At 45.9% G+C, this 23,650-nt stretch overlaps 1 protein-coding gene across 6 annotated transcripts in view; it reads right to left on the reverse strand.

Annotated features, from left to right (window-relative positions):
- THRB (thyroid hormone receptor beta) overlaps positions 1-23,650 on the reverse strand; it is a 412,267-nt gene that overhangs the window by 87,056 nt on the left and 301,561 nt on the right. For all 6 annotated transcript variants that reach the window (XM_062215323.1, XM_062215332.1, XM_062215306.1 and 3 more), the window contains exon 3: positions 22,787-22,850. In XM_062215323.1, the coding sequence (XP_062071307.1) occupies positions 22,787-22,808 (22 nt within the window). In that variant the 5' untranslated portion in view covers positions 22,809-22,850. The remainder of the gene's footprint in view (positions 1-22,786; positions 22,851-23,650) is intronic.

Below are 23,650 nucleotides of genomic sequence, written 5' to 3' on the forward strand. Positions count from 1 at the left end.
TCTGTGATTTTCCTATTCAGGAATCAGAGGGGAAGGTAGTATTTGATGGATTGCAGGGTGTGGAAATTCTATGCCAGAGATGAAAAAGGAGTGCTTTTTTAATGTCCATCTTTTTTTCTCTCTCTTTCTTTCTTTCTCTCTCTTTCTCCCTCTATCCCTCTCTTTCCCTCCCTTCCTCCCTTCCTTTCTTCTTTTTCTTTCTCTCATTTCCTCCTTTCCTCCCTCCCTTCCTTCCTTCCTCTCTTTATTTATTCATTTATTTGAAAGCCAGAATTATAGAGAGAGGAGGAGAAAGAGAGACAGAGAGTTCTCCCATCCCTGGTTCACTCCCCAAACAGCTGAAATGACCAGAACAGGTCTGGCCAGGCTGAAGCCAGGTTGAAACCAGGAGCTAGGAACTTCATCTGGGTGTCCTATGTGGGTGCAGGGGCCCAAGGACATGGGCCATGCCCCTTGCCCTCCCAGGCCCATCAGCAGGGAGCTGGACTGGAAGTGAAACAGTCAGGACTCAAACCAGCACCCACAGATGCCGGCACTGCAGGCCATGGCTTAACCCGCTGTTCTTATTTCTTACATGTTTAGTTGGTAGATTTAGTTCATGAAATGGAAAAATCCAACTCCAACATTTCTGATTATAATTTCATCTTATTTCTGTAGGTTCCCCCCTCTAGAGACAACCAGCAAAATAATGAAAACAATAGCTCATATGTTATGTTTGCTAACTACATGTCAGATACCTTTCTGGAGTCCTTTTCATTCATTTCACAACAACTCCATGAAATATTGAAATATTCTCCTTTTTCAGAAGAGGATGCTGGGGCACAGAGAAGTTAAACAAGTTGCCCAGGTCACATTGTGGATAAATGACAAAGTCAGGATCCAAACCCAGGTAGGTCCGGCTGACCATGCTATATTCCGTCATCTTTAATGGACGTCAGTACCGAATGGCTTACATGATTGCTACAGGGAGAAGATGCAAGTTCCATGGATTAAAACACATAGTTAGGAGTTTCAGACAAAGACAGTCGGGCTCAGGTCACCCAGGAGGAGAAGAGCTGGGAGGGTCTTCTGCTTCTTCCTCCCATGAGCTTTTAGTTGAAAACATACCCGCTTTGGGATACAAGAAGGATGTATTGCTCAATCTCCATGCTGCTTCACATTCTGACATTTCCAGTCTATACCTCAAACACTGAGAGCTGCTCTTCTAATTAAACTCCACCCCCGCCTTTTTTTTTCTTCCACTAAATTTACCAAACACGAGACAGCTGTGCATCAAGGGATTCTATTTCCCACGCTGGCTGCCCATGATGATTTTTTAAAAGGTTAGGTTAACAATCAGCTCTGTCACTGGGGCTCTAAAAACTTAGAAAAAAAAAAGGGGGGGCAAAACCAAAACAACCAAGGGAGTGGAGAACTGCCTTGTTTCTTTATTGCCCATTTGGGAGGTTGAAAAGGCTGCCGGATATCTTAGAACTGACCAATCACTCTGTGGACGATGCTTATGGAAGGCCTATTCCAGGTCAGACTGGAGCCTGCTGTATTTCACTACTCACTACAACAGTGCAGACAAGTCACAGATAAGAACACCTAGGCCGAGAGAGCTGAAAGGGTTACCTAAAGTTACAGACAGTGGACGGGAAGCGACGTCCACGCCACGGTGTCCCCGTGAAGCAGCCGCAGCCCGTGGAAGTAAAGCATCTACCCCTGTCACAAAGCCAGGTAAGGGCAGTGGCGAGCCTGGCAGCTTCTTTAAAATGAGCCACCTGGCCTGACAGCTAATGCAAACTTATACAAAGGTGATATCAACATGAACACCGCTTAGAGAGGGTCGTCTCTTCCTTAGGAAATGTCACTTTGGGAACCAACCTCTCTCCTCGTGGAAGAATGGCAACCAAGAGTGTATTTCTTTTTCTTTTTTTTTCTTTTCTTTTTTTTTGACAGGCAGAGTTAGACAGTGAGAGAGAGAGAGAGAGAGAGACAGAGAGAAAGGTCTTCCTTCCGTTGGTTCACCCTCCAAGTGGTTGCTACTGCCGGCGCGTTGCGGCAGCGTGATGTGCCAATCCGAAGCCAGGAACCAGGTGCCTCCCCCCAGTCTCCCATGCAGGTGCAGGGACCCAAGCACCTGGGCCATCCTCCACGGCACTCCCAGGCCACAGCAGAGAGCTGGACTGGAAGAGGAGCAACCGGGACAGAATCCGGCGCCCCAACCGGGACTAGAACCTGGGGTGCTGGCGCCGCAGGTGGAGGATTAGCCTAGAGAGCTGCGGCACCGGCAAGGGTGCATTTCTTTAGAACTGTTTTTAAGGACATTGTGTCTGAATCAACAGGGTTGTCTCATTTCACCCACGGAGCAACAGAACATTGACGCTGAGCAACTTGAAAGACATGAATGAAAAACAAAGTCACAGCCTAAAACACAAACATTTCCTTCTTCATGCATTCTGGCCTGAGATCATTTATGACCAAATCGTAATCAAAACAAAAAAAAAAAAAAAAACCACACTGTGCTGTTAGCAATGCTCCTGGCCTCCAGACAGTAGCTTCTGCAACAAAAGCAGTTACCAAAATGGCGGTGCCCAAGCACCCTCCCGCTTGGCCTTCATTGTTACGTTTATTTAGGACCACCTGGCAACTTAGGTGGTGGTGAGAAAAGGGGGAAGATGGCAGGAAGCTGCAGGAGTGAGGAACCTGCTCTGGAAGCAAGACCTCATTCCTGCTCTGACTTCCCGGAGAGCTCTTGGTGGATCCATCTATTGGCTCAGAAAGAGATACCAAGACCCAAGACACCACGAGCGCCCATGGGGTAGCCCTGGGGCTGATGGTCTTCAGTTAGATTTTTAATTAATGTATTTTTGCCTCCCTAGGGCCACTCAGCAATGTCTGGAGACATATTTGGTGGTCAGAACTTGGGTATGTGTGTGCGCCACTGGCACCTGGAAGGTACAGCCCAGGGATTTTGCTAAACAACTTGTGATGCAGAGAGCAGCCCCTCACAACAAAGAGTTATCTGTCTCCAATGTCAAAAATGCTGAGGTTGAGAAATGCTGCCCTAGAGAAAACTGTGAGGTGAGCAAGTGTCTCCTGGATCCTACTGAAACTGCTCTTCCTCTGGCCCTGGGCTCTGGAGTTCCCAGTTTAGACCTGATGTCATTGTGGAGCTCCTCATGTACACCTGCCAATCAGTGTGACCGATTCTGGGAAGGAGAAGTCTGACGGACTCATACACTGTGAGGTGTGGATAACTGATGGAGTTAGTGCAAGCAGGAACACCTTCCTTATATGACTAATCTGACCCAATGTGAGCTCCAATCGATGCAAGCTTTACTGAGGGTGCCATAGAGGGGTCTTCAAACTGGTAATGACTTTCAAGATTGTTTTGTACCAAAATGAACCTATCTTTTAATTCTATTTCTTAGCAAATGATTTATTTGCTTATTTGAAAGGCAGAATTACATATAGAGAGAGGGAGAGGCAGAAAGAGAGAGGGGAGAGAGAGAGAGATCTTTCATTCACTGGTTCACGCCCCAAATGACTAACATGGCAGAGCTGGACCAGGCCGAAGCCAGGAGCCAGGAACTTCTTCTAGGTCTCTCACATGCGTACAGGGGTCCAAGAACTTGGACCATCCTCCACTGCTTTCCCAGGCACATAAGGAGTGAGTTGGATCGAATTCCATTTTCTCAGAGCCTTTTGGAAGTACGGTTGTCATAATACGGACATGTATTTTTGGTAGGTGGGGAAGATGGTGGCATGTGTAACGCATTGTCGCTTCTGTAAGTCATAGCCACCTGTGCACATCAGCGATGTGGCTGCCAGTGGAAAACAGCCATGGGTGCCCTTTCTCACCAGCAGTGACGTGCACTTGGTATTCATCACGACGCTCCCAGGAAGGGAGGAAGCGCTGTAGGAAGCTTCCCTGGGCCCTACCCAAAGGTTCTTTTATTTCCCTTCTGGTTTGGATTGATACGTGTAGGTTTTGACCTGCCAGGTTTCTGTTAGGGATTTGAAATGTCCTGTCTCCATATTCTCTCCAGATGGGAGGAGACTTCTAGGTGGAGGACATGCGCTATTTGCTTTTATCTAAAGCAACGAAGCGGATGCAGCTTGAACAACAACGATATGAGCAGCAGGGATAAGCTGCCTAGAAACGGAAGGTTTCACTCTTCATGCTGGCTCCCAGTGGTGCCAAGCTGAAGTGATCCTACCTTGGCTGACCCGAGCTGGGGGGAGTTCATGAATCATTCCCCCTCATCTTGTACACTCTTTGCTCTCCGGATCATCATGTGAGGTCATGAGTGGGAATGGGCTGTAGTCATATTCATGCCTGTTTCAGAGGCAAATGAACCAGCTCAACTGTCCTAAGCCAGAAGGCTCCTAGTAAAATTTAGAGAAGAAGGGGGACTTACAGGGACCTTAGGGCCACTAATGGAACCGCCTCATCTGAGGTCCAGGAAGGTGATGCGATTTGGTCAAGGCCTCTTGGACAATTACAAGCAAAACCAAACCTTGACACGTTGACAAGTGTGCTGACTCCCAAGACAACATTCCTCCCACAGGAGGCTGCAGCACCATCTGGGTGAAGCTGAGGGAAGGCAGGTGGCCGTCCTCTGGATAGAGTGACCACCTTGTCTCTGTATCTCTAACATGCCCTCGGGATTAAGGCAGAGGTTAACAATTCAGGATCAAACAAGATTGGACTGCAATATTCAGACGATTCTTTGTGCTGAGACAACTGGCAGACTTTTTCTGCAACTGTGTGTCCCTAGGGAGGGGCAGACAATGACATCCCATAAAGGGATGGCCAACTCTGGTGGTGTGGTGTGACGCGCACAGTGGGAGCGGAGACAGTGGTGAGAAGCTGCTAGGGTGCCAAGCACGGGAGACCCTCAGGTGACAAGTGTTCTCGCACGCACAGGTAGGGCAGGGAACACTGATGTGGAAGCATTTTTGGTGAGATGATCACTGGACTGGCCCAGATGGTCCAGGAGCCCCATGCTCTGGCCAATTTAAGTTTTGTCCTGTTGGCCAGTGTATGTGAAGATCAAAGGCCTTTACTCAAGTGATTTGCGACACATGGAAAATTCTTGTGAAGGGTTAGGGCTTGACAGGATTAGGAAACGAAGAGCACATTCTTAGTCTTGGAAATTTGGAATCTTACCCCAGCCTCTGTTAGTTCTCCTAAGAAAAGGAGCTGGATAAAAGCCACACACAACAAGGTCTTTAGGAATTCCTTGTCTGGAAAGGAGGGGACAATAAAATCAGGTGTTTGGTGCAGGCAAGCCTGCAACAAAGGACCCCAGGTAGCCATCCGTTCTTGGTACCTTCTGCACAAACATTCTAACGGGGTATTTCAAATTAATGGTAATACTCAAGGCTCAGGCCTAGAAGATATTTCCGAGTCAGACCTGGGATTCTACTTCTTGGACCATGCAATGGGTTGTTTAGGAAAGTTGCAGGCATTTGTTTAATGGAGTGGATTGAATTCATTCTCTAGTGGGTTGGAAGCAAGATAACAAGACAGCTGCATTTGTTTCCTTAAGTCTTCCTGGCAGGTGCATTTGATCAGTGGATATCGTGGTGGTAGTCATGGATCATGATAATGGAATACATCATTTATTATTTGATGCGCACTACATTCCAGCCATAGTGCTAAGCACATCCATTATTTCTTTTGACTCTTACATTCCCACCCACATGGGACACCCAGTTCCTAGCTCCCGGTCTCAGCCTGGCCTAGTCCTGACTGTTGCTACCATGTGGGGAGAGAACCAGTGGATGGAAGCTTGCTCTCTTTCTTTCTTAAAGTCTTTCCTTCTCTCTGTAATTCCGCCTTTCAAATAGGTAAAATAAATCCTAAAAAAGGAAAGAAAAGATACCACTGGCCTTGAAGAAGGTCCTCTTCACTGATGTTTCTCTCTTTATAAACTGTCCAGATGAAACGAGCATTGGTTTGCGGCTCCCATCACCATGTGTTAAACACTTGCAAATTAAACCTACTTCATAGAAATAAACATTCTCACCTTGTCAACTGAATCTCAAATGACAGGAACAACGTGAACCTTTCCCACTTGACCTATTCATCTCACAGATGCATCAGGATTCATCAGTTTATTCTATCTGGAATTTCTAGGAAAACCCCTATCTTCACAGCTTAGCATAGAGCTGAAAAGAAAAGGAACAAAAAGGAGGACTCCTATCTGATTTGCAGTGCAGACAATGGAGAGTAGCGCAGGGAGGCAAGAGTGCGTACATTTATTGTCTGCCTGTGACAATGACCGCGCACACCATTTACAGATTCGAGCCCCTTAACCTTTTTGTTGTTGTTGTTGATGGCTATTTCTCCAGGTATACCACAGGGCTTGAAAAGTAGAAGGCTCTCAATAGATGCTGGCTGCTCTCATGATTAAATTAAAGTTTCATTGCAACTCCAGGAGGCTTTCTGGTTCCTTTTACAATTTAATTGCGACTCCAAGAGCTTAAGCAAACTGCTCGAAGTCACAAGGCTAAGTGACAAGCTGAGGATTTGAACCCATGGACATGATTCCAAAGTCTGCATTCTTTTTACTACACTAATCCCAAGTCCGGAAGTAACTAGAAAAGGTGAGCATAGGAGAGCATCCTAGGTCAGTCAAGAGACACCGATACTTCCAGGAGGAGGGTCAGGTGACCGGAATGAACACTGCAATATAAAGACCAAGCCACTCCTGAACTCATCTCCAAACACTATCATGCACTTGTAAACCCTCTGTGGTACATGTCTGTGTACTCCCTGCTTTCTGGGCACACAGCTAGCCTGCATTTTTCAGCCTCCTTGGCAGTGAGATATGGCCATGTGCCTGAGTTCTAGCCAACAGAATAAACGAAAGTATGGGGCCCATGGGGCCCATTATAGCCTCTGCCTATAATGCCAGCATCCCATGTGGGCACTGGTACAAGGTCTGGCTGTTTTACACTTGATCTTAGCCAAAAGGCCGAGAAGAGATTTTCTGGCTGTTTTACTTCCAATCCATCTCCCTGAAAATGGCCTGGAAAAAAGAGCAGAAGATGGCCCAAGTGTTTGATTCCCTGAAACCCATGTGAGAGACCTGGAAGAAGCTCTTCACTCCTGACTTTAGTCTGGCCCAGCCCTGGTCATAGTGGTCATCTTGAGGATGAACCAGTAGATGGAAGATCTCTCTCTCTCTCTCTTTCTCTCTGTCTTGCTCTGTAACTATTTCTTTTTTTTTAATATTTATTAATTTTACTTGAAAGTCAGAGTTACAGAGAAAGAGAAGGAGAGACAGAGAGAGAAAGAGAGTCTTCCATCCAGTGGTTCACTCCCCAAATGGCCACAAGGGCTGGAGCTGGGCAGGTCCAAAGCCAAGAGCTTCTTTCAGGTCTCCCACGTGGGAACAGCGGCCCAAGCACTTGGGCCATCTTCCACTGCTTTCCCAGGTGCATTAGCAGGGAGCTGGATCAGAAGTGGAGCAGCCAGGAGTCAGACCAGTGCCCATACGGGATGTTGGTACTACAGGTGGTGGCTTTTTCCACTATGCCACAGTGCCAGCCCCTCTGTAGCTCTTTCAAATAAATAAATAAATAAATAAATAAATAAATAAATAAATAAATAAATCTTTAAAAAAAAGAAAGTATAGGGCCCCACCTCCAGCCTGGGCTGTAAACCACCTTTCATGGGTGGTGTCCTTTTTTGGGAGAAGAGGGAGATGGGAAGGATCCTGGGTACCCGGATGATCTTGACAAGTGTCACCTGCCAGCCAAGACCATATGGCACTAGATTTAACATGAGTTAGCATTAAAATTTTATTGTATGAAGTCATTGTGATTTTGGAGTGCACGTATGATGGCAGAGTGCCTTATTTTACTAACAGATGCTCTATAATTCCAGCTTTATTATCTATGATATCATTGACTATTTCACAACTCCCATCTGAGTCAATGCAAGCTAAAGGAGTGATAAGTGTGAAGAATCATCTATGAGAAAAAACAAAGACATCTGCGTGGTGCTTTGCTGTGCGGTCACAACCATGTTACTGCAAGTTCATGGGCTTAGTTTCTCTTCCTGTAGCTCTAAGGCATTAAGTGAGACGGCTTCTAACAAACAGTCCCTCTGATTCTAAGCTACTGTGAACTGACTTTGAAAAGCTCATGGTAAAAAAATCCAAACTGTAAGTATGAGTTTATTTTCATGCCAAAAATATTTTGAAATCTATGTATGGTTTTTCATAATATGCATTTTCTCTATATTGTGAAAAAATTCTGATGCAAAAGTTCTTTTTGCATCAAACTAAACTCATGCTTTAAATTCCATTCTCAATGAACTTTCTTAAAAAAAAGGAGATTTATTTAAAAGGATGACAGAGAGGGAGAGGGAGGGAGGGAGAGAGAGACAGAGACAGAGACAGAGAGACGGAAGAGATCCACCAGCCACTGGTTCACTCCCCAAGTGCCTCACCAGTTGAGGCTGGGCCAGCCAAATCTAAGAGCCAGGAACTGCATGCCAGGTCTCCTGGCTGGCAGGAGCCCAGATACTTGAGCCATCATCCGCTGCTTTCCAGGTGCATTAGCCCGAAGTGAAGGTAGGACTGGATCCTTAGCCTCGTGATTTGCAAGGCAGGTGTCCAAGAGGTGACTCAACCCACTTTGCCACAGGGCCTGCCCCTTGTTGGACCTTCTGAGTTACCTGGCTGTCTTCTCAGTCATTAAAAAGTATGTATTGATGCGTTCAGAAACTGATCATTTGATGTGAGGTCCTCAAAGGTAAGGACCATTTCTCAGCCATGTTTATATGCTTAGTATTCAGTATCTTAAATGCTTAAAAAAATGCAAAATTTAATTAGAATTTTCTGTTGAAAACTCAAATTTAATTAGAATTTTCTGCTGAAAAACTCATTTATGAGTGCTCTGATTTATGCCAACAATTTCTTGATCTAATTTGGAGCATGGATTCCAATGATTGAAACCCCCATGAATATTTCATTATGCATTACTGAGTATGATAGGCTATTTATATTCATTTGCATAGGCTTAATCTTTGAAGAATGAGTTTATAATAATAATAATGAAAGACTTTTTTGATTAAAGGTAATGCCAGCAGTAATTGGTATTCTGATGGCTCCATTTATAGTTCTATTTAGCTAAATAATATAGGAGTATAATTTCTATTTTGAGTTGAGAAGTTTGCAGTATACGAACATTCAGAATTTTCTCATTCAAATGGCTTTGAACTTGAGGTCCATAAAAACAGGATAGGGTTTTGTAATGAGCAGTTGAAAAACTTTGAGGGAAATGATACACTTACAGTGATATGACAATCTATGCTACTTTCATTAAAAAAAGAGAAAGAATTATTTTTCTTCTGTAGTGTTGGGAACATTGGCCATTCCATCTTACTCATAAAAAATATCAAATTAGTAATTAAATGTATTTTTTAAAAAAGATTTATTTATTTATTTAAAAGAGTTACAGTTCACTCTCCAAAGGGCCTCAATGGCCAGAGTTGGGCCAGGCTGAAGACAGGAGCCAGGAGCTTCTTCCCTCAAGGGTGCAGGGGCCCAAGCACTTGGACCATCTTCTACTGCTTTCCCAGACACGTTAGCAGGCAGCTGGGTTGGAAGCGGAGCAGATGGGACTTCAATGGCACCAATGTGGGATGTCAGTGTCCCCAGAGGCAGCTCAACCTGCTTCACCCACAATGCCATCCCCAAATATGCCTTTGCTTACTAAACACAGGTCAACAAATTCTACAGTGTATTTTGGCAAGCAAAAAGCACAGAGTTCAAGAGGGTGGGTCTGGTGAGGTCTTGGTAGAAGAATGTTGGGAGCCACCATGTGGCACGGTGCAAGTAAAATAAAATTGAATTCTGAGAAGCTAGTCACTTGCTAGACTTCTTTATAGCAGGAAGAATGGGAAGTTGTGTACCCCTGCCCCTTTTGGGCTGTGACCATGCCACTCTAAGTCCTATCCTCTGGGGCGGGGGGAGGGCTGAGCTCCCAGGAAAACCCTCCTGGGTGGGATGCCCCTTTGCTTTGGCTGGCATAGGCAATGATGCCTAGTAGCCAATGAAATAATAATAATGATTCTAGTAAATGTCTTAAGGTGCTTGTTTGATCAGGGATTGCAGAAAGATAGAAACTTTTATTAAAAGTGACCTACTTCCTTTTGCATGAATGATTTGCTTCAAGTCTTATGTTTAATTCCTAGTTTATTAGTGGGATGGGATACCTCAAAAAGTTCATGGAAGACACAAATTATGAGAACACTTAATGGATTTAGAAAATAAACTTATTTTTAATTCCATTTTGGATACCCACACATCTTTCCTTAAAATAATAAAGAATAACAAAGGCATCTCTTTTTTCTCTTTCTTAGAAAAAGAAAAGGCCTCACAGTGAACAGAAAATTCTATTAGGAAATCCTAATAGGGTGCTAACTTTCAATATGACATGGATTAGTGTGGGAATGGGCTAAACAAAGCTAGACAAACCCAAGCTTATCTGCAAACAAACTTCTTAGAAAAAAGTCACAGGGGCGGGCATGGGCCTACCAGTAAGAAGTTCCCAGCAGCCATCAGTCCTGGCTCTGCTGCCGATTCCTGCCTGCTTCCTGCCAGGGCAGACCCTGGAGCCCGCCGCTGACGTCTCAAGTATCTGGGGCCTCGCCACGCATGTGGGAGGCCTGGATGGAGTTCCTGGCTCCCAGCTTCAGCCTATCTCTGGAAGTTGCAGGCATGTAGGGAGTGAACCAGTGGATAGGAGCTCTGTCTGTATGTCTTCTGTCTGCCCCTTTCTAACTCTCTGCATTTCAAATAATAAATAAAATTTTAAAAGAACCTATCAGGATAAAATACACACACACACACACATTTCCTTTGTAGTACAGTAGTTCTGTAGACTGTCTCCCCATAGTTACATTAGTATTTGGTGAGTATCTGCTGTGTACCAAGCTCTCCCTAAGTGACTCTATGTTGTGCCCCAATGCTCCAGACTCCATGTGAAGTGATTATTTTTTTAAAAGATTTTATTTATTTGAGAGGTGGAGTTATAGACAGAGAGAGGGAGAGACAGAGAGGTCTATCCGTCTACTGGTTCACTCCCCAAATGACCGCAACGGCCAGAGCTGGGGCGATCCGAAGCCAGGAGCCAGGAGCTTCTTCAGGTCTCCCATGTGGGTGCTGGGGCCCAAGGACTTGGTCCATCTTCCACTGCTCTCCCAGGCCATAGCAGAGAGCTGGATTGGAAGACGTGCAGCTGGGACTAGAACCGGCACCCATATGGGTGCTGCAGGCGGAGGCTTAGCCCACTGCGCCACAGCGCCGGCCCCTGAAGTGACTTATACAAACCTCATACCTCCCTACAGCTCTTCTAGAAATCCCAGCATTATTCCCTGGGATTTTCAAAAGCTCCCACGTGCATCACAAGGTAGTGCAGGCTGAGCACCATGGCCCTGAGGCTACTGCTCACCAGGGAGCTAGCGCCAGTCTCACGAGGCCCCAGAGGGAAGGCATTTCATTTTCTAAAAAGTAAATTAAAGACAAATTTAAAATAAAACACCTTCTCCCATCACTAAAGTGCCACCCGCTAAATGCTGTCCACTCAAGAAGCATGGAATAGCATTGTAAGCTCCATGTGGGATCATTCACAAAGAATCTGGGAGACAGAGGAACTCGTTTCCTTATGACTGCTCTATTTCTTCAGCAAAAAATGCTGCCCTTGGAGCCAATCCTAAAGGACTCTGACCACCTGCACTGGAGAGGGCGCTCCTCTATGTAGGACATTTAGAAAAGTGAAGATGCAGGTGTGTCCTCTGCCCAGTTTCATTCATGAGTGAAAGTTAGAAATAGTCCCATTCGATGGGGTGCAAGCATCAATTACATCTCAATGTATTACCTTGGCCAAGGGGGGATTTCTAAAGAATGATCATTCAGGGCCATTGGTGTGGCTTAGTGTGTTTAGCCACTGCCTGTGGTGCCGACATCCCATAGGGATGCTGATTCGAGTTCCACCTGTTCCACTTCTGATCCAGCTCCCTGCTAATAGCCTGGGAAAAACAGCGGAGGATGGCCCAAGTGCCTGCACCCCTCCACCCACCTGGGAGACCTGGATGAAGTGCCTGGCCTAGCCCTGGTCATTGTGGCCATCTGGGGAGTGAGCCAACGGATGGAGGATCTCTCTCTCTCTGTCCTTTCTCTGTAACTCTGATTTTCCAATAAATAAATAAATCTTTTTAAAAAATGATTATTTAGATGTTTTTGGCATGTACTCAAATGCCCAAATGAACACCTTCCTAAGCATGTCCCATGGAGGGTTAAACCCCTCCAGATCAGTGACTGTCAACCGGCTGTGTATCAGAGTCTCCTGGACAGCTCATCAGGCTGCAAAAGCCCAGGCACTTGCACTTGTCATTGGGTAAGATGGTAGCACAGGGCTTTTGTTTTGCACCTGATTTCCTATAGATTGCGATACCTGCATCACCACATTTGAGAACACAACTCTTTCCTTAGGAGAGGATGCACATTAGAATCCCCTGAGGAATTAAACACAGGTGCCAGAGATTCTAGAGCAAGTCAGCTGGAGTGCCCAGGGGTGCGGCACAGGCATCTATAAGTATGAATGTCTCCCTGGGTGACCATATTAGACAGTCAGGGTAGCAAACCACTGTGTCCAGACTGTGGGTCTCAGACTAGGTTCGAACGACCCAGGGAGTTTAAAAAGAATACTGAGTCTTGAGTCTCCACCTGGAGATTCTGATTCGACTGGTTTGGGATGGCATGGACATCAGGATTTTTTTTTTTTTTTTGATAGGCAGAGTTAGACAGTGAGAGAGAGGGAGGGAGAGAAAGGTCTTCCTTCCGTTGGTTCACCTCCCAAATGGCCGCTATGGCCAGCGTGCTGCACTGATCCGAAGCCAGGAGCCAGGTCCTTCCTCCTGGTCTCCCATGAGGGTGCAGGGCCCAAGCTCTTGGGCCATCCTCCACTGCCTTCCTGGGCCACAGCAGAGAGCTGGACAGGAAGAGGAGCAACTGGGACAGAACCGGTGCCCTGACCTGGACTGTAACCCAGTGTGCCGGCGCCACAGGGGAGGATTAGCCTAGTGAGCCGTGGCGCTGGCGGACAGCAAGATTTTTGAAAATTCCCAGGGTGAGTCTAACGTGCAGGAAAGTTTGAGCAGGCAAAGTTAGATCTTCTAGGAATAGGGGGATCTGGGAAGACTGCTTAACGCACTTTTGTTGGAGATCCAGGATAAAGACTAAGAATTTCAGCTAAGCTCAGAAAATAAAATGAACCATCATTGCTACTTGAAATAATTTCGCCTACCCACAGTTTCCCAACCTTTGAACACTGATGACCCAGAAGCACAGCAGTCCATGTGGTGATCTTGCGCGAATCACTTCCCCACACTGGTCTTAGCCTATCAGTGCGTCAACTCCAAGGCCTAGTGAAAAGGATTCTCACTTTGGCTCCAGCACGAGACAAGAATGCGCCGAACTTTGCAGCCTTGGGGAGCGGCACTGCCACACTATTTCCTTTTTACAACCCAGCCAAATTCCAGAGTGAGAATGTCATGAAAGCCAGGATTTGAAAGGAAAGTGAGGATGGATACAACAGGAGCTTGAGTTGGGCTTTTCAGCTGGGGATGGTGGCAGGTGGCAGCCACGTAAACACAGCTCTTTGCTTGGGGCTTGCATTGTGGTGCAGTGAGTTGAGCTGCTGCCAGTGATGCTGGCTCTCATAGGAGTGGGAGACCCAGATGGAGTTCCTGGCTCTTGGCCCTGTCTTTAGCTTGGCTCAGGCTGGTCTTTGTGGTCATCTGGGGAGTGAACCAGCAGATGGAAGATTCATTCTCTCTCTCTCTCTCTCTCCTCTCTCTCTCTTTTTATTCCTCTTTCTCTGTAATTCTGCCTAATGAAATAATTAAATCTTTTTTAAAAAACCCTCTTGGCTCACTGTAAACCTAAACATGCCATATTTTCATTGTGAACTAAATTCATGTTGGGAAAAATTAACTTCAGTTCCTTTGGGGGACTTGAATCTACATATACACAATTGCTCCAGACTTCAGTGACCTGTGGGAGAAAAGCAAGGAACCCAGTTGTGTGACAGGTGTCATTTGTGATGACTGTCATTCGTGACTGGTAGTGGATGTTGAGGGCAGATCCCGATTACAGCGTGAGGGAGGCAGAGACGAATTTGTTGATGGTGATGGTGAGGATGGTGATGGTGATGATGGTGGTGGGGCAGAGTGTGAGGACAATGGCTGGGGTAGGGGAAGGAGGTAAAGCCAGCCAAGGAAAGGTGGCTCCCCGGAAGAGTCCAGTGAGTGATAGAGGAATAAATATTTCTCTTCACTCTTTGGCTCCCACCTCTTCCTCTCTATAAAGCCTTGTCCTCTGGACATTTTTAACTTCCTGATCACCTGACTACAGCTCAAACCTGGAAACTGAAATTGCTCTAGAAGCAATTGTGTGAGAGTCCCCAGGAGTTCTCAGAGAACTTTCTTGTGAATGGGACTGGATTGGATGAGATTTCATTAACTCGCTGTCTCTCAGAAAGATGCCTGCTCTTCTGTAGAAAGTTTCTCCTCCAGGAGAAGTTCAGGAAGTTGAAGAGGGGCAGGATGGGGGCGGGACAGTGGCGGTCTGCACACGGGAGGGCCAGGCTTCCATAGCCGCCCCGCACCCTTCACCCACTCAGGTGGACAAAGGTCACTGTGCCTTCCGCGTGCTAAGGAGAAGGAAGCATTTGCCTCTGTTTTAAACAAAAGGTGACGTGACAGCTGCACAGAAATGCTCTTTTATTCTGGCTTCTTGATTTTTTTCCCCTTGCTAGGGTGGAAATTGGATTTTCCCTTTTTTACAGTGGAAACTCATGAACTGAGGTGCTGGTCTCCTCTCCGCCCAGACAGGGTGGACACCAAGCAGTGATTTTTCACTGTCTTTTACCAATGTGTGTGTGTGTGTGTGTGTGTGAGACAGGAAAAACATGTGAAAGTAAACATTTATGGTTTCTCCTTCCCTTACTTTCAATGTGAGTGGGTTCACCAGGAAGATGGTGAACTGAATTACTGAGTAACTCAGTAACTGAAGATGTCACTGAGTGAGGGTTTTATCTTTATAAATGAATTGAATGAGTTTCTTTTCTTTTTTTAAAAAAACTATTTTTTGATGGAGAGAGAGAGAGAGGAAGAGAGAGAGAGAGAGAGGGAGAGCGAGCTCCCATCCATTGGTTCACTTCTCAAATGCCTAGAATAGCTGGGGCTGGGCTGGGGTTGAAGCCAGGAGCTGGGAGCTTAATCCAGGTCTCCCATGTGGGTCGTGGTACCAGGGAATCCAACGACTTGAGCCATCACTGCTGCCCCCTAGCGTCTGTGTTAGTAGGCGCTAGAGTCAGGAGCCAGAGGGGGGTTTCCGAGCCCAGGTACTCCGATGCAGCTGGCCTGGTATCCGAACTGCTAGGGCCACCCTCCTGCTGCTGAGTGGGGTTTTAAAAGGAGATGCACCTGGAGGAGGTGGAGAAAAGAGGCCAGGTGGAGTTGTGGGTTCTGGGGTGGAGGAGTGGGGCAGAGGGGAATAGGGAGAGAGAGGATTCGGGGTTCCTGGCAGCAGGGGAGGGCGACTGCGCCCACAGGTTTTTGGCCGCTGAGGAGAGAGAGGAGGACCTGGGAGGGAGGGAGAGGCGGCTGAGGGGGAATTCTGAGAGGTCCTGCAGGATGGCTCCCTCTGTGCTTGAGGCTTTCTGGGAGGGCTGCAGTTTCGTTTCTAGTCCACCTGCCATGCGGTTTTTATCTCTTTTAGAAGAAGGGGCAAAAGTACGCCGGCTGCATCTTCGCACGGCCAAACACCCAAGAAATAGAATCAATGGTCTTTTTTTTTTTTTTCCTTCTTCTGTAATTGGTCCCATGGGTGGCGTAGCTTCCTATTTGGGCAAGCCTCTATTTTTCTTTCTGCTGAACGACTCGTGGCAACATTTCTAATGTGTACAGTCAGCTCTATAGCAGCCAAGGCCACGTTTTATTTTTGGTCCCAACTGAGGAAACAGGAATTCGGGAGAGAGGGAAAACCTCCTCCAGAGGCTCTTTAGGGCACAGGCGTCTCTGGGGCGGGCTGGTGGGGGGCGGGGGGTGCCTGCTGGTTTCCTGGTCTGCACGGTTCCCATCCCCTCCTTTGCAGGGGAGCCAGTCCTAGTGCTGGGGGCTCCGCTGTCCTGACTCTGGGAGGAGGGGCAGAAAGCACCCCCAGCACTGTCAGGTTTCCCCCCCTTTCTCTCAAAGGCCATGTCAAGAGTGCTTTGAACGTTTGGTGGGGTACAAAGGAGAGGGTGTGGTTGAGAAAATCTTCAACATTAACCGGATCACGCCTGTGTCTAATTAACAAGAACTACATGTCCAAACAGATGAGCTAACTTTTCCCGAGGAGCCCATTGCTTTCGGTCGCTCAGGGCTCACCAGCTGTCAGCTCCAAGCTTGACAATAAAGAAATGCATCAGACCTGGACACAACAGAGCTCACGTCATAGAAACTACACACTGTGTGTATGCTAAAATGCCACAGCATCATGTCTACAAGTTATCTGTAAAGCATTTAAAATTAAAAAGCAGATGGCCGGTGCCGCGGCTCACTAGGCTAATCCTCTGCCTTGCGGTGCCAGCACACCGGGTTCTAGTCCCGGTCGGGGCACCGATCCTGTCCCGGTTGCCCCTCTTCCAGGCCAGCTCTCTGCTGTGGCCAGGGAGTGCAGTGGAGGATGGCCCAAGTGTTTGGGCTCTGCATCCCATGGGAGACCAGGAAAAGCACCTGGCTCCTGCCATCGGATCAGCGCGGTGCGCCGGCCACAGCGCGCCTACCGCGGCGGCCATTGGAGGGTGAACCAACGGCAAAAAGGAAGACCTTTCTCTCTATCTCTCTCTCTCACTGTCCACTCTGCCTGTCAAAAACTAAAAAAAAAAAAAAAAAAATTTAAAAAAATTTAAAATTAAAAAGCAGATGGATTTAGAGGAAAAACAGCAAAGCAAATGTAATGAAACTTGAACCCGTGAGGATTTTGGGTAAGGGACAACTGCGAGTCCTTTGTATCAATCCACAGTTTTCTGAAATTGTTTAAAAAGGTAAAAGTTTTTAAGGCCGGCGCTGTGGCTCACTAGGCTAATCCTCCGCCTTTGGCGCTGGTACTCCGGGTTCTAGTCCCGGTCGGGGCACCAGATTCTGTCCAGGTTGCTCCTCTTCCAGTCCAGCTCTCTGCTGTGGCCCGGGAAGGCAGTGGAGGATGGCCCAAGTGCTTGGGCCCTGCACCCGCATGGGAGACCAGGAGAAGCACCTGGCTCCTGGCTTCCGATCGGCACAGCACGCCTGCTGTAGCAGCCATTTGGGAGGTGAACCAACGGAAGGAAGACCTTTCTCTCTCTCTCTCACTGTCTAACTCTGCCTGTCCAAAAAAAGTTTTTAAAAAGTAAAATACTGTCTGGGGCCAGCGCTGTGGCATAGTGGGTTGGGCCGCCACCTGCAGTGCCAGCAACCCATAAGGGTGCCAGTTCGTGTCCTGGTTGTTCTACTTCTAATCCAGCTCTCTGCTATGACCTGGGAAAGCACCCTCTCTCTCTCTCTCTCTCCTTCTCTCTCTGTGTAACTCTTTCAAATAAATAAATAAATCTTTAAAAAAAAGTAATATACTGTCACAAACAAGAGACATATACTAAATCAGGAAAACTTATTGTAACATTTATGATTGACAATGAGTTAATTCCTCAAAAGACAAATCATAAGAAAAAAGACAAATGCCACAATAGAAAAGTTAAACAAGTTTCAAAAGATGAAGTTTATGTGGCCAATCTACATGTGTGCAAGTGTCTAATTAAATTTATTATCAATAAGAAAAGTGTAAAGTTTTGATACAATTTTGGCTTCTAATGGCCTCCTAACATGCAAATAAGCTACCGGCAACTCCATGGCTGGGAAGTAGACAGTCACAATGCGGTTGCAGTGCTGGTGGTTGTCTGCATTGGTCCAATAATCTGGTTACAGTTTGGTAATAGAAAAAGTTTTAAAAGCTGTCCAGTTCCTTTAATCTGTCACTTCCTTTACTTAGTAGGCTTTATCCCAAGGAAATAATCAGAGATATGCAAAATTGTAGGCAAGAGAATTCATTATAATATATATTCATCATATTAATATTATTTCAGTCACTGTATACTCATCAGACATTATGTATACTAATACTACGGTGACAGCCTAACCATCAGGCACTGTATCCTGGATGCTGGGTTACTAAGTAGCTGAGAGCAAGACCCTTTCAGAGAAGGGTGATTACTGACTGTGGAAACGGTTAGCATTTTGACATGCTACCTTTGAGTGGTGTCCCCATTTTGCTGTCAATAGCCTTCTGACACCGTTGCAAGCTGTTTTACGTAGGCTGTAGGACATTCACACCACTTAATTCTATTTCTGAAGCAACGGAGTAGCCATTAAAGAGCGGTTGAAAGCCTTAGGGAACAGCTGCCACTGCACATCTGAAAAATGACTTGGGCTTTTCATGAAACTACGGAGCTTTCCCGACTTAAACGTTTTGTTTGACTCCGAAACACTGGTGCAGAAGGGAAGTCTCAAAACACAGAGTGCATGCCTCCAAGGTTCACTGTCTCTTTGTACCCGACTTTCCATGTTTGCATGCTTTACTTTATGAAAATGTGTCTGGTAAATGTTCACTTTTGAAATAAAGTGGAAGGAGAGCTAGAGATGAGCTGACTCGCATTCTCATTGACTTGACGAGGAATCAGAGCTGGAGCGATCTGATCCAGATCTGACTTGCTTAGCTGATGTCCTGTAACAGTTAGAGGTGGGCACTGGGCCAGGTGGAAACCCTTGGGATGCACACATTCCAGAGTGCCCGGGTGCCAGTCCTGATTCCGCTCCTGATTTAAGCCTCTTGTGATTGTGCACCCTGGTCGACAGCAGGTTAGGGGTCATATGGCTGAGTCCCTGCCACCCATGTGGGAAACCTGCATTGAGTTCTGGGTTCTTGGCTTTGGCTTGACCCAGCCCTAGCTGTTACAGGCATTTGGGGGAGGAAACCAGTGGATAGGAGCTGTTTCTTTGTCTCTCAAATTAAATAAATAAATATTTATAATACCTTTAATATGTGTATGTAAACAGCTTCTGAAATAAGGACAAAAAAAGATAAAGACTACCATGGGCAAATGGAAAATAAATATGAACAAGAGAGTTACAGATGAAGAAATGCAAATGGCCAACAAGTGTAAAAAGTACCCAGCCTCAGGAGTACTAAGGGAAACTGAGATTTTTATGGACCAAAGTTACTCTTCATGTTGCTTGACAAATGAGTATCTTTCAAAGCAAGCAAGCACAAGTCGACGGAAGATCACACAGTGGAAAATTCTGGAAAACAACAATTGGAATAGCATCTGTCCATCCCTGCACACATCACTCCCCTGGTACCCAGAACATACTCAATAATAATACTGCCTTATAGAGAAAAAAGACCCCCACACAACAGGGGAGTTAATGAACAAGGAGGTCCTGAGACAGTGCAAGGTGAAACACAGAATGAGGAATACACTGTGCAGATGAAACGGTCCATTGCAGTGTGGCTTTGAATTCCTGGGGGCCCTGTCTCAATGAAAACGTCAAACACTGTGCTTGCTTTATGCTGTACTCTAATTCATAAAGGCAAGTTCAGTGTAAACCTAACAGATCGTTCGTGTTGTCTCTTTGGGCACAATTAGGAGAGTTTGAGTTCTTGGTTTTTTTTTTTTTCTTTTTCAACCAAGGCCCAGAGCCTCTAACTTTGGTATTTAAAATCCTAGATATTCACATCTTAGAACAAATTCCTCATTGCTATGAATCATGGTTTTATTCAAAATGGAGCTCATTATCATGTCATGAATGTCAGCAAATTCCCCTCAGATTACCTAGGAAGTGGTGCTTAATTCCACACCAATAAAATAGCACATTAAGGCACTTTCTTGCTTTCCTCTTTAAGAATCAGTATTTTTCAATGACTGATTTACAGTTCTTAACTGCATGAAATTAACTAGCGGGGGCAAAGCAGTGAGAGAATTTTGGCAAGACCTGACTTCATTGCAGCTGACATTAAATAACCCCAGAAATTAAATGTTTTTTCCAATTGAGTAAATGCAAAATGCATAAATTCGATAAACACGGTGGCTGAAAGAGCCCACGTACCAAAAATGTGCGTCTTCTATCGGAAAATGCTGGCTTGTGCACGTGCAGGAAGATAGAGCTGGTGTTCGTAACTGCTGCTCACTTAGAAAGCAGTTTTCTTTCCCTAAGGGTTAGTTCATTTCCTGTGTTGCATAACAGGATTGTTACCTATTATGTTTTTCACAGAAAAAGATGCATTAATTATGCTTTTAAATAGGGCCATCAAAGAAGGAGGTACCTTTCTCTGAAGGAAGGAGAGAACTTCCACTTTGACTATGACCCTATCGGAATAAGATCGAAGTCGGCGAACCCTAAAGGCTTCCATAGCCTTGGCAACTCATGACTAGAGCCTGGGGAGATTACTGATGCCATAAACAAGAGTGTCAAATTGTTAAGTCAACAACAGGAGTCACTGTGTACTTACTCCTCATGTGGGATCTGTCCTTAATGTGTTATTCAATGTGAAGTAATGCTATAACTAGTACTGAAACAGTATTTTACACTTTGTGTTTCTGTGTGGGTGCAAACTGATGAAATCTTTACTTAATATATACTAAATCGATCTTCTGTATATAAAGATAATTGAAAATGAATCTTGATGTGAATGGAATGGGAGAGGGAGTGGGAGATGGGAGGGGTTGTGAGTGGGAGGGAATTTATGGGGGGGAAAGCCATTGTAATCCATAAACTGTACTTTGGAAATTTATATTTACTAAATAAAAGTTAAAAAAATTATGCTTTTAGACCAAGCACTTAGTTCCAAGGAATTACAACTCTATTATGGCCTCCTTTTAGATTTCTTAAATATGTAGACCAAGCCTATAGCAAAGGAGAGAGGGGAAAAAAACACTTTAATTTCACACACAAACAAGGTGCTGAAAGTAATGATTTCCTTACCTGAGCCCATTGACACACACTGAATATATATGTACATAGACTTCTTTGAAAATAGAACTGAATTCAGTGTCCACACTTTGAGGCAGATCCTGGAGGTGAAAACTCCCTGGTCCACTAGGGGGTGGTGGGGGCCCCGCCTCAGTCTGCCGGGGTAAAGCATCCAAGTTTCCACAGGATGGGGCAGAAAGCTAGCTTAGTCTGGAACTGTCCAGGAGTGGGCCTAGATCCCCACCTTAGCCTTTGAGCTGACTCGGCCTCCTGGGTCCTGCTGAGTAGTCGTATGGTCTACAGCTGGAAGGGAACCTTTGGGGCCACCCTCTACTGAGCACCAGCAAATGACAGTCCGCGAGCCAAAGCTGGCCTAAGAACTGTTTTGCAAATAAAGTTTTATTAAGACACAGTCAACTCCATTTATTTATATAAAATCGGTGGCTTTTCATGCTATAATGGCAGAATTGAGTAGTTGGACCAGACAGCATATGGGTGGCAAAGCCTAAAATACCAACTCATTGGTCTTAATAAACAAATGGTTGCTAACCCCTGACCTGGAGGGCCTGGGGAGGGTGTCACTATTATACTCTATCTAGAACTAACCTCAATGTCATCGTATGACATGCTTTTATGCCAGGTTTTGCCATTTGCTTCTGTCTCAGAAGGATGTGTTCTTCAAGCTTAATCTTCGGAAGCGAGTTCAGGTGGGCAAGTTATGGAGTTTGGAGCCACCTGGTGTAGCAGTCGCTCTCACACTGTCCTTTTCAGAGGGGGCTGCTTTCCTGTTTTTGTTGTAGCATGGCTCCCTGCTGCCTGGTATCTGTGTTCATGTGGATTTGTGCCTGCAAAGACTTACAGCACCATCCCTTCTGGCTGGAGATTCCCATTCGCACCAGCACAAACATGGGGGCTTCGGCTAAAGCTGCTCTGTGCCCATCCTCCACTGGATGTGCAGGTTGATGAGATAAAAGGGTGAGATTTAAGAGGTGAACGGTATGACCTAGGGGACAGTGGGACAGAATTGGGAGTGAGCAGGCTTTGGTAATATTAATGTGAAGTAAGATGAAATGTGATTTTGTGATCCTCACAGCTCACAGGTGTGAATCATACTGGTGTTCTCAAGTTCTCTATCTTTTGCTGCATCAGGGCCGGTACGGAGAAAGGGGAAGACGCTGGGAGAGGTAATGTCTATGGCCATTGGGAGGCTTCCAAACTTTCAGAATGCCGCGTGGCAATGTGCAGTGGCTTCCGCTTCTCAGATTGGTTAAAGAAGGGGTTCTTGGAGGAATGGTCCTGCGTGTCCAGCAAGGGGACCTGGAAGACGCTCCAGGCTCCTGGGTTCAGATCGGCCCAGCTCTGGTCATTGTGGCCATTTGGGGGGTGAACCAGCAGATGGAAGACTTTTCTCTCTCTGCCTCTGCCTCTCTGTAACTTTGCCTTTCAAATAAATAAATAAATAAATAAATAAATAAATAAATAAATAAATTTTTAAAAAAGCACAGATGGCTAAAGCTAACCTTCTACTGTGAGTTATCACCTCCTGCCTAACATTTTTCTGGCCAATGATGCATCTCGTGTCATTTCTGAAGGAAGTGCGTTTGTAGGGATACATTCAAAGGGTTTGGAAATAATCATTGCTAAGAGCCTCAGGTTTGTCTTTTGGAACCTTTTTCCCTTTAGGTAGAATAAAAATGGAGACATACAAAAAAAGTTGAAATAAACAGATACCTGTCATACTGTTGGGAGTCATGGGTTAGTTGTCATTCTGGGTCCGTTTCTTCACTGACATCTCCTACAGGGGGAGAAAAAAGGAAAAACATCATAGATTATAATCTCCATTTTTCCCCATGATGTTCCAGACACTGGTACACGCATTATTAGCTTGAGGCAGGATTTGCTGCCCTCCACTCTGAACCTGGGAAGTGAAGTACAGGTAGGCTAGGTGAATGTGTACATTTATAAGACATCTTAATTTCAACTCGGGGTTCCTACCACGAACACGATTTTTAAAATAACATTTTTTAGGCCGGCGCCGCGGCTCACGAGGCTAATCCTCCGCCTTGCGGAGCCGGCACACCGGGTTCTAGTCCCGGTTGGGGCACTGGTCCTGTCCCGGATGCCCCTCTTCCAGGCCAGCTCTCTGCTGTGGCCAGGGAGTGCAGTGGAGGATGGCCCAAGTGCTTGGGTCCTGCACCCTATGGGAGACCAGGATAAGCACCTGGCTCCTGCCATCGGATCAGCGCAGTGCGCCGGCCGCAGCGCGCCAACCGCGGCGGCCATTGGAGGGTGAACCAACGGCAAAGGAAGACCTTTCTCTCTGTCTCTCTCTCTCACTCTCCACTCTGCCTCTCAAAAAAAAAATTTTTTTTTAAACTTTTATTTAATAAATATAAATTTCCAAAGCACAGCTTATGGATTACAATGGTTTTTCCCATCCATAACTTCCCTCCCATCCGCAACCCTCCCCTCTCCCGCTCCCTCTCCCTTTCTATTCACATCAAGATTCATAAAATAACATTTTTTCAAAGTCACATTTTTCCATCTCAGGTTTTTAAGAAAGCTGCTGGCCCACTGATTTGCTGTTTTTCTTAA

The sequence above is a fragment of the Lepus europaeus genome, chromosome 2 (genome assembly GCF_033115175.1).
Source record: "Lepus europaeus isolate LE1 chromosome 2, mLepTim1.pri, whole genome shotgun sequence".
Taxonomy (NCBI): Eukaryota; Metazoa; Chordata; class Mammalia; order Lagomorpha; family Leporidae; genus Lepus; species Lepus europaeus.